At 44.0% G+C, this 11,050-nt stretch overlaps 2 protein-coding genes across 4 annotated transcripts; both read left to right on the forward strand.

The window, feature by feature from the left end:
• The first annotated feature begins 2,292 nt into the window (after window positions 1-2,292).
• LOC119286688 (zinc finger CCCH domain-containing protein 43-like) lies at window positions 2,293-4,138 on the forward strand. Its single transcript, XM_037566119.1, has 3 exons — window positions 2,293-2,498; window positions 2,965-3,266; window positions 3,380-4,138. The coding sequence occupies exons 2-3, from the start codon at window positions 3,251-3,253 to the stop codon at window positions 3,937-3,939; spliced, it is 576 nt and encodes a 191-aa protein (XP_037422016.1). The 5' UTR covers window positions 2,293-2,498; window positions 2,965-3,250; the 3' UTR covers window positions 3,940-4,138.
• Window positions 4,139-6,074: 1,936 nt separating this feature from the next.
• On the forward strand, window positions 6,075-10,168 carry LOC119286689 (B3 domain-containing protein LOC_Os12g40080-like). Of its 3 annotated transcripts, XM_037566121.1 has the most exons (9): window positions 6,079-6,423; window positions 6,536-6,577; window positions 6,693-6,820; window positions 7,781-7,853; window positions 8,017-8,108; window positions 8,278-8,462; window positions 8,579-9,059; window positions 9,287-9,498; window positions 9,693-10,168. In XM_037566121.1, the coding sequence occupies exons 5-9, from the start codon at window positions 8,027-8,029 to the stop codon at window positions 9,945-9,947; spliced, it is 1,215 nt and encodes a 404-aa protein (XP_037422018.1). In that variant the 5' UTR covers window positions 6,079-6,423; window positions 6,536-6,577; window positions 6,693-6,820; window positions 7,781-7,853; window positions 8,017-8,026; the 3' UTR covers window positions 9,948-10,168. The 3 variants fall into 3 exon arrangements, with proteins under 3 accessions (XP_037422017.1, XP_037422018.1, XP_037422019.1); XM_037566120.1 differs by having other exon boundaries at window positions 6,075-6,423; window positions 7,781-8,108; XM_037566122.1 differs by lacking the exon at window positions 7,781-7,853.
• Window positions 10,169-11,050: the final 882 nt, after the last annotated feature.

The following is an 11,050-nucleotide window of genomic DNA, read 5'->3' on the forward strand; positions in this document are numbered from 1 at the left end:
CCATAGTCCATTGTGGTGAAGCTTCGTGGTGTCGTTGGAAGCCTCCAATTAAGTTGTGGAGATTGCCCCAACCTTGTTTGTAAAGGTTCGGTCGCCGCCTCCAAGGGCACCAATAGTGGAATCACGACATCTCGCATTATGTGAGGGCGTGAGGAGAATACAGTGGCCCTAGTGGCTTCTTGGGGAGCATTGTGCCTCCACACCGCTCCAACGGAGACGTATTTCCTCTCAAAGGGAAGGAACTTCGGCAACACATCCTCGTCTCCACCGTCTCCACTCTTGGTTATCTCGTGCCTTTACTTGTGCAAGCTTATTTGTATCATATCACTTGCTTTCTTGTGTTCCTATCATTGTTGCATCATATAGATTGCTCACCTAGTTGCATATCTAGACAACCTACTTTGATGCAAAGTTTAAATTGTTAAAGAAAAGCTAAAAATTGTTAGTTGTCTATTCACCCCCCCCCCCTCTAGTCAACCATATCGATCCTTTCAGATGTGATTAGGGTTGCCGTCGCCCATGTTCCTCGGCCCGACGCCGACGGCCGGCGGCGGCTCTCACCCTACGCATCGCCTCCCAGCGATCTGCTTCCTCGTCGCGCGCCTATCTTCCTCGCCCCTCCACTCCAGGTACCACGAAAGGGAAGATGATCCGTGCCCGACCAGGAGCAGAGGATGACAGATCAGGGGCGCATGTGCCGCCTTTGAGCCGTATGTGGTGGACATCAACACATCCTAATCCTATGTCAAAATAAGTGCACTAACGTGGCCGGGGCTGTGGACAAAGGCAACCGTAGTTCTAGCTACCGGACGAACAAGTCAGTGTCATCGTCTTAACTGATAGCTTGACAACTCTAGACAGAAACACTGGCATGTAGACAAAACATCTGGTTCAAGGAAGCGCTACCATGGCAGCAAAAAAATGTTGTTGTGGCAACCACATCGATCGTAGGGACCAATTAGGAGGAAGGTCACAACATTATGCATCTGAATCACAAGTATGTGGGCCCTAATCGGATCAATGCTACTTAAGGAGAAGCACAAGAGGACGGGAAGGCATCATGTGGATCACGACAACGGTTAGGCGGCTTTTACATTTCTTCTTTTACCTATACTGCAAAGTTGTATCTGAGAGAGACCATCCCCTATATTTGATCAAGTGAATGCAATAGAGGGAACTAGAACTTAACATCATGGCATCAGAGACCAACCACTACCCTTCCACCGCCTCCGCAACCATCAACGCTGGATACCTGCCGTCAGAGACATGCCCATGAAGCTTTGGTCGCATCCATGGACCCCGAGCTTCATGCCTACCTCGACAAGATGAATTCCAACTCCAACGCGGTCGACCACGCTAACAAGTAGGACAACATCTCCGCTTCCACTCTCAAGGCGCCTGACACGCAGATGGCCCAGATCGACTCCCTCGCCGCATGGAAACCAGAGCTCAAAGCGCGTCTCGCCAAGTTGGATCTCTCGGTCTCTGTTGCAGGTGGCATCCCCTGCAGCCACACTGAATACGGGGTGGAGTGCCTCACAACCAATCGCCCTCGCGGCGCAAAAGGCAGCCTTCACATGCAGTTAAGCCATGGTGCGGTGCTTCTCATCGGAAAGGGGGCGTCGGTGATCCTCAAGTCGCCAACGACAACCCCCTGTCATGGGTATGACCATGCTCCTTCTATGTTTCCTGCTCCAATATAATCTCAAGTGATAGCCACCCTTAGTCAATCGCCGCCGTCCATGGCGTTCCCAATTTTCACCAAGAAAACCAACATCTCGGAAGACACTTGTGAGCAGTACTTTCAGATGTTCTCTGTGCATGAATTGTACCGGGTGCCCGTGCCCATCCTCAGTTTCTCTTATTCCACAAGCATTTGGTTGCAGTCGGTTCATTAGGAATTGACAGACATGACATGGAAATAGTTCGATGCTCTCCTATGTAGGCGATTTGGTCGCGATAAGCTTCCGTTACTGATTCGTCAGATCTATGCTATTCGCCAAATCAGTTCGGTTGCTGATTTTTTTGAGCGATTTGAAACATTTGACGAATCATTTGATATCTTACTCAGAGCTAAATCACAAGTACTATTTCTTCCTGACACCATGACACGGTTCATCGATCCCGCGTAGAGCGATGCTATGCACACGATGGTGTGCGAACGATCATATATATCAGTCCGTCCATGCACGTGAATGAAGTGCAGTCGACGGCTGGATTCGGCGTCGTTCCACTGTCGTGCATGGCGTGTCGTCCGCCCAGCACTTTCGTCCCGCGTATGCGCCCCACCTTCGTCCGCGCCCGCCGCCACGCCCCTACTGGGTAAGAAAATCAGTTCTCGTGCAGAAGGCTCGCTGCAAGGGGATGTGATTAGGGTTGCCGTCGCCCATGTTCCTCGGCCCGACGCCGACGGCCGGCGGCGGCTCTCACCCTACGCATCGCCTCCCAGCGATCTGCTTCCTCGTCGCGCGCCTGTCTTCCTCGCCCCTCCACTCCAGGTACCCCCACTCCACCCAAAATTATCCCAAGTTGTCAACTCGAGTACGGATAGGTAATAATCCGTTGTCTGTTGGTGCTTTATACCGTGGGTGTAGAAATGCATGAGGTTCTGTTGTTATTTGTATTACATAATGTATAATCACTCTGAACTAGACTCGCTTTTTACTACACAAGTGCGTCCTTGGGTTGGGTGTCACAGTGAAATGGGTAGCTTCGAACTGGAAGTAGCACATGAATGGCCAGTAGGCTGAAATGGCCATATATGTCACCTTCAGAGTGAAGTGTTTACACTAGAAAAATAAACCTATCCAGATATGTCATGCATTTACCGAATTTAGATGATAAACAAACGAATTTTGTGTACATGCCTTTATATACATTGCCTATGTATCATGAATGCATAATTTTTTTTGCATACCTTATTATTTTACCAATTGATGAAGCATTTAAATTATGATTGAGTAGATGGAGAGAGGTGTGAAAGCCAAGGCAAAATGGGATTCGTTTGCACACAAAGTTTTTTGTGAGATCTGTAAAGAGGAGGTCAGTGCCGGGAACAGGCCAGAGGCATATCTGAATGCCACAGGATACAGGAATCTACATCATAAGTTCTTGGCTAGGACAGGGAGAAATTATGAGAGGAAGCAGCTCAAAAACCGATGGGACTTCTTGAAGACAGAATATGGTCATTGGGCGACCTCCACACAGGCTGCAACTGGGCAGCAATGGGATATCAATTTTGGAACAGTAGATGCCGACAATGAATGGTGGGTGAAGCTCATTGAGGTAGTGTAGTGTGCCCAATGGAGTGTATCTCCTTCAAGTTTATGTAATTTACAAAACATGCTTATGCTAATAAGTAAATTTATTCCTATTTTAGGCCCACCCAGAATATTTAAAGTGTCGGAGCACCAGAAAAACCTTGCTGAGCTTACCACCATGTTTGACAAGACTCATGTGACGATTGCAACTTCTGCGATCCTAGGTGAGCATATAGAAGACCCCACTGCTCTCTTTGAGGTTGAGGATGACAACAATTATCTGGAACTGGAAGACAACAATGATCTGGAAAGCAACAAGGCACCTGGCCAGAAAACAAAGGAAGTTGAAAAGCAGAGGGCTGCTGCCATTGCTGCTAGTCCAAAGAAGAAACGAAAGCAACAAAAGAACCCTAAGGTTCAGGAGTCCAGGCATCTGGCAAACATAATGGCTGGTAGCACTTCGGTGACATATTCTACTGATGTTCCAAGAGGCCATGGGATTAAAGACGTCATCAAGTTGGCTGTGCAATCTGGGGCGAAGGAATGCAGCGATCTGTTCTTCATGGCCACCAAGCTTTTCATGAATGTGGATTATAGAGAAATGTTTAGTGCTTTGGAGACCAATGAAGGAAGGCTCGATTGGCTGAACAGGATGCATGAAGAGATGAAGAAGAATTAATGTATTTGCTTCTCTCTTAACACTAATCTTTTTCCGAGATGTGAGGATAAGACTCATTTTCCCACACTTCCGGAATTAAAGTAGAAGTGAGACTCGAATCTCAGTGGGTTGGTTTGCAACCTTGTATGCCCACTGCTAATTAGAGTTCTCGTGTGAAGTACTAATCCGACATTATTATGAACTCACTTTTTGGTGATTATGTGATATCTGGATGGTAGGATTGCTTCATGTTTTACAGTATACTAGCCTTTACTGTCTTCTGAAGTGCAGATTTTTTTTAAAGCAGAACCAGTTGGCTCTAGGTAACTGTACTGTTCATCTACTGCACATAAGTTAATTTTTCATCCATCATAATTTGGAAAAATCTGGTTATTTCTTCATTGTTTAGCCTGAGAAGCTACTTTTGACGAATTAAAGTTGACAGTCGAGATATTACCTTGATAGGCAAAGCATTTTTGTAGTCTTTATAGAGTCAATTATATCTCCCAAATTGATGGTGTTTTCATCTCTTGATGACAATTTGTAGTCGTGTTGATTAGTTACCAGGTTTCTCATGTTCTTGTGCATGCAGACTCCTGCAGTTCCAACCCTGCAACAGCAGCCATTCCCTGGGAATGGTCAACAAACCTAAGTGAGTTGTTTGAAACCACTGCTTTCAGAGAAGCTTATGTTTGATGCCTTTTTGAGGCATTTGACCTTTCTTGTCCACTTTAATGAAGTGAGTAGTTGCTTAATTCTGAAGTCTGAACTCAGCTATGGTTCATACCATTCTTGATGCCATGGTTACTGAAGTGATTGTACACTCCCGCAGGCCTATGCTGGTGACATGCATGCGTTGCAATTCATGGAGGTGAACCCCCAGACTGACCATGAGAATGGCGATCAGGGTCAAGTTGTCGATACTGGTGTGGGATTTTCTTTGATGTACGCCTTCACACCACTCACACACACACACACCATTACGGCTGTTAGTGGTCATATAGTTTTTGGCTGACCACAACCTGTTTTTCGGTGGGTTAGGGTTCAGTTATAATGCTACATGTAAGAGTCAGATGTGCCCCTAGGTTTGAAGAACATAGAACCGCCACTGGACTACGATGAGCTTCAACCTGTAGTTTGTTCGCCAATCTACTGGGTGTTGTGAGCTTGTTTTGCTTAGATAACTGTCATTCACTGTAATGTGCCTTGAGTTTTCCTACTCGTAAAAATAGAAGTTTTCCTACCCAGTAGTGCATCCCAAAGGGATCTTGTGTGTATAACTGTCTGCCTTGTACATGCAACATTTGGCTGACCCCAGGAATGCAAAAAGAAATGTAAAGAAAATATAGCCTTTCCAAGGACTCCAACTCTCCAATGTGTTTGAAATCTCACATGTCACATATGCTGGAATATGAATTATGAAAAGGCAAAAAAGCAGGAAGACTGAAACTAGTTCTTTGTTGATTTACAGACTACAGTAACAAGCAGTATCTCCAGTAACGAGTTTGAGTCAATTATGTCTCGCGAACTGATGATATTTTCACCTACCGTGGTGGGTAGCCCTTTTTACACACACACGCGCGCGCGCGCGCGCGCTCGCACACACACACGCACACGCACACGCACACGCACGCACGCACGCACACGCACACGCACACGCACAGAACAGAGACCCTGACCTCACCCATGGGCTGTGGGATGGGATTTTGCCAAAATAGTGAAAGAATCTTTGGGTACAGTAAAGGCTCTCCTCCCCTTCACACTCCACACATCATTTGTGAGAGGCGACGCAACAGAGAGACCAGGGGAAAAAGAAGGGCCAAGATAATGCTGTCCTCACCTCCTTGAATTTCTTCATTCTTTAGCTTGAGAAGCTACTTTTGATGAATAAAATTTGCCAGTCGAGATATTACCTTGTTAGCCAAAGCATTTTTGTAGTTTATAGTTTTATTGTTATCCTAAATGGATAACCATTTGATATCAAATCATCAATACTGGTTTCTGACAAAATCTTGGTCAGTTGGCGCATTACTGCCCGAACTATTGAATTTCCTTTTCTTTTTTGAACGTTGGTAGGGGAGCTGCCAAATTCCATTGATTAGGGGAAAAGGTTGAATTTCGTTTAATTTCCAGCAGCAACTGATTGCTACAGACTGGTACTGTGCTTTTTTCTGTTCGCTAGATTTTTTTTTACTGCTGTGTCCTCTTCACTTGCCTAGAGGTACTGTGCTTTCTTCTTTGGGCCTAGTGATTTAATGCCTCAAGCGACTTTACCCAAGAGCTCACACACAGACATAGTAAACAGAGGCCCTGACCTCACCCATGAGCAATGGGATGGGCTAGTGCCAAAATGGTGACAGAATATTTGGGTACAGCATAGGCTCCGCTCCCCTCCACTCTCTACACATACCATTCAGCATTGGCTCCGCTCCCCTCCACTCTCTAGCAAGGATTCGAACTGTGAGGGGCGACGCAACAGAAGACCAGGGAAAAAGAAGGGTCAAGGTAATGTTGCTCTCACCTCGTTCTTGAATCTTGATACGGCTCTCCTCTTCATCTGTTAGCATCGAAGCCGTGATTTCACCTCTGAGCAATTTCGATGTCCATAATTTATCAGGATACTGGGGGAACAAGGAACAGGGGGAAAGGAAGGGATAAGGTAATGTTGTTCTCACCTCGTTCTTGAATCTTGATACGGCTCTCCTTCTCTTCATCTAGTAGCGCCGGAGTGGTGATTTCATCTCTGAGCAGTTTCGCTGTGCACCATCCATCAGGGTACTGCGAGATGAACGGGGATTGTGAGAACTGTGCTTTCTGGAGGGATCATTACTATTGGGAACACATGGGTGACGAGAAGAAGCAATTTTCTGCTGTAGCCAAGGGTGATTTCAAGAACAGCATCGTCAGTTTGCCCTTCTGGACTCCTTCTGTTAAATTCTTTTGCAAATTCATTTCAACCACTGTTGCTTCTAGATCTGCATCCTCCCCTCTCTTTTGTTTGCCCATTATGCTATATCGAGGGTTTTGGTGGGGGGTGGCTCTGAATATCAGTGGCTTTAGGAGATTATAGGGGGAAAAAAGGAGATTATAGATGAGAACACCGGTGTTGGCTAACTAGTTAAGGAGTAAGGGAATGGATGTACAAGAACCTTTTTTGAGGGTTTTGGGCTCTGAATATCTGTGGTCCATGAGAGGTTGTTCAAATATCTTTCAAGGTAAAATAGGTAAGAACACTAGTGTTGGCTAACAAGTCAAGGAGTAAGGGAGTGGCTATACAATAACTTCTTCTTTTTTGGATATTGTTTTAGATAATAGAGGCACTAGCTGAACAATTCTTTCCATGATTTAAAGACTTAACATTCTTCCTCACAAAAAGAATTATAAAGGCATGTGCTTAGTTTCTTCTTGCAATGCCGCATTCCTGGATATATTTTTAGTTTCCTGGTATAGTTTGGCATCAAGATAATATAATTGGTTTAGAATATAAGAAGATGCAACAGAAAACACTTGGATGAAAAATGTTTGTGAACGTAGAATGAGATAATTGGCAGTTTAATATATTGTTGGTCAATGACCATGAATGTCCTATTTCAGGATAATGATAATCTGGTAACTGGTGTCACTTGAGCATAAATTTGCTTGTTAATCCTGTAATGTGGTGTTGCAAATCTATGAATTTACTGTCATCTTCTTATAAAAAAATCTATGAGTTTAATTTTGTTAGTTTTCCATGTCAATTGGTTAGTCCTGAAATGTGAAAATGGCTCATGCATTTCCTGCAAATATTTGAAACTCATGCCCCAGAATGTTTGAATTGTGAAGCTTATAACTCTAATCTATTATGTTCCTTGTCCTACAACAGCGTATACCACGAGAACTTTCAACCCATTTGAGGAGTAGGATCTCCGACACCATTAAACTCGACACTCCTAATGGTAGGACATATGATGTTGTGGTGACCTGGGAGTTCGGCGAGCTAGTTCTTCGGTCTGGCTGGGATGCATTTGTTACTGCACACCATATAGAAGAAAATGACACATTCTTGTTCATCTACCATGGGAACTCCAACTTTGAGATTCATATATTTAATTCACGCAGTTGCGAGAAGATGGCTTCCTGCTTTCAACCACCTTCAGAGATCTTTGGAGCCTTTCCTCCCAGTGAGCCTTGTGATCATCATGTGCTGAATGGTTAGATTTCTTTTCTGTTCGTTTTTAACTAATGAAGTAGAAGCAGTCTTAACAGTGTCCCAAACAAGAAAAGAAAAGGCAAACTGACTTTTAGATGAATTTTCTTAAATGTTGAATCCTTTTGCAATATATTTGTGACAATTGTACCAAATTTGATGTGCCGAACAAGCTGAACCTAATCCAAGACATGTTCAGACGCAAGTTGAGTTTGACTATACCATGTCAACTGGATGCTATCTAACCAAATCACAAGATGAGAAAGTTGTAGAAATAGCCCGCAAAATAAGGTCTGAGATTCCTTTGTATGTGGCAATCATGAAGAAACTTAATGTCAACGTGAAGGACTGCTCTATCGTAAGTTGTATCTTTTCCGTATCATTTCTTGGTTATGCCAGTCACTCCAATTCGTAACCCACTTCTGTTGGTCAGCATTGCATCTTTTTAACCTTTCTTCTGTTCTGTTCCTGAAGAACATACCATTGAGGCTTGTGAGCCATTTAAAAGAGGAGGCAGGTAGTGCTATTATCAAACTAGAAGCCCCTGGTGGTAACATATACAATGTTCGAGCTAGCAAGCACAGCGAGGATCAAGTTGTCCTCCAATCTGATTGGGATGCTTTTGTAGCTGCTAATCACATACAGTTGAACGACCTCCTCATTTTCCATAGCAAGGGAAAAACTAGTCTCAAAGTTCTCGCACTGGACCCAAGTGGCTGTGAGAAAAACTCATCATGCTTCGACACAAAAAAAATCTCCAAGACTGGTGAAGGTTCAGTTCAGATTACTGATGCACGCCCTTGTACAGTTGAAATTATTGATCTGACCAGCTCTGACGATGATCACACTGAGAGAGAAGATGCTGGAAGATCATCTGGGAGGCGGAAGCAGGTACCAGGTTCTCATGCAAAAGCTCGGAAGATGGCTTCGGCGTCATCCCCATCTACAAAATCAGGTCACTGTATAATTACCATGCATTTCCTCATCACATTCGCACTTCGATACTTGGAGACTTTGTTGCTGGATTTCCTTTTTAATAATATGAGCCGTATGCATCTTTCTGATGCAGAGGCTGGGGTAAACCCCCTTTCCGAAAAAAAGAAAAAAAAATTCCTCATCACATTTTCAGGTACTTGTGGTTATGCGATCCTCATCATATGAGAACATGGCCTATGTTTACAGGATCTGATACTCACAAGCTGAAACATCCCATCTCCAACAATGACAATCTTCAGGGGCCTTCTAGGCCTCCCTATATTTTAGCTAGAGGGGTAACTCTAACCGGCCGTGTGGAGAAGAAAGTTCAGGAGAAAGTCCAAGCAATTGGATCTGAACTTCCTATCTATGTGGCAGTGATGACCAAAAGCTGTGTTGGTGGCAACCTCTTTTCTCTGGTGCGTTTAAACACTTACTCTTTTGCAGAACTACTATATGGCTCTGTCTCTAGTTCATGAAATTTTAAGACCCACTTCTGCAATTACATTGCAAAACTTGCATGCATATCCCACCCCTTATCCACTGAATTATGCATTAACATGAATTTGTCAATTGTTTCAGTTGCCATTGACACTTCTACTCTTTAAACTAGGAATTCTGCGCGGAATATGCTTCAACTCTTCCAAGCAGAGATCAAACTCTCATACTTGAGCTGGAGGACAAGGATTGGCACACGACATTACACATCAAAGGAAGTAGGAAGATCATTTACAGAGGCTGGTCAAAGTTTGCCTGTGACAATAACCTGCAGCTGGGAGATATCTGCCTCTTCAAAATGGCAGAGCGGCGCACGAGAGGCCTTGCGATGAGGGTCCATTTCATTTGCAAGTCGGGCGTATTTCTGTAGCTCAAGCATCCAAGTCTAGACTCCCTCCCTGTTGTTCCTATTGACTAGTACCACTAGAACTACCTATGGTCTGTATGGCTTTTAACTCTCTGATACCCTGCCATGAGAGAGTCCACTGCTGAACGACTTTATGTGCGCCCGTTTAGGCTGCTGGGTGTTTGCTCAATGACTTTCTAGTATCGAACTTGAGAGGAAATATTGAACTCTACTTCTGCCTCTAATGCCGTCTAATACTCCTATATGATTGCTGATTGATCAGACTGCATCGAGGCACGTCATAAGCTGTACATCGCTGTGTTCCATATCCCATCCTATGCGCTGCTTCAAATTTCAGTACAACTCGATAGGACAGAACATATTTAAAAATGCCCCCAAGTTATAAAAATTCGCTCACTGTACTCAATTGACCCATTGTTGACACAAGATGGGTAGTCTGACAGAGTGAGGAAGTTAGTAAGGTCCCGTTTGGATGCAAAGTATTTTTAAAGTATTACTAGAACACCACAGTTTTTTGAAAAACTGTAGTTTTGAATACTTTGAGGCGTTTGACTATACCAAAAACTGCAGTTTCATAAACAGTGGTATTGTTGATACTGTGGTTTTCTTGGAGTATTAAAAAAAGAGGTCTGGACCTCTTTTTTCTGAAACTGAGGAAAAGTTGCTCGTGTCATCCGCTGGTTGACTGCCGCGCAGCTTGGTTTGTAAGCATAACTAACCACACGGCAGTATCCTTTCAATGGCTTGCACCACACTAGTTAAAATAGGATACTGATTCCTATTCTTTGTAATTAGCTACAGCCGATCACGTCTGCAACTTCCTAGCTCAGCGATCAGAAGACCATACAGCGTTGCATGCAGCCGGTCGCATCCGGTCGTGTAGCTCCGTACGTGTAGTATAAGTTAGATTAAGTTGTGTGACTATCGATCAAAACTACAGTAAAACAACATCAGCCAAACGTATCGATAGTTTTTCTAAAACTGAGAAAATTGCAGTTTCTTTAAAACCGTAGTATTTATCACCCACGCGTTGCAATACTGAAGTTTTGAGATACTATGGTATTTTAAATACAGCGCCACCGAACTAGGCCTAAATGTATTTTTAC

The sequence above is a fragment of the Triticum dicoccoides genome, chromosome 4A, assembly GCF_002162155.2.
Source record: "Triticum dicoccoides isolate Atlit2015 ecotype Zavitan chromosome 4A, WEW_v2.0, whole genome shotgun sequence".
NCBI classification, from domain to species: Eukaryota; Viridiplantae; Streptophyta; class Magnoliopsida; order Poales; family Poaceae; genus Triticum; species Triticum dicoccoides.

Excerpts from the sequence above, each read along its gene's own strand:
- LOC119286689 (XM_037566120.1), top strand. The coding sequence starts at position 6,704 with ATGAACGGGGATTGTGAGAACTGTGCTTTCTGGAGGGATCATTACTAT. Across the intron at positions 8,463-8,578 it reads ACGTGAAGGACTGCTCTATC|AACATACCATTGAGGCTTGT; the intron begins GTAAGTTGTATC and ends CTGTTCCTGAAG. Across the intron at positions 9,060-9,286 it reads ATCCCCATCTACAAAATCAG|GATCTGATACTCACAAGCTG; the intron begins GTCACTGTATAA and ends CTATGTTTACAG.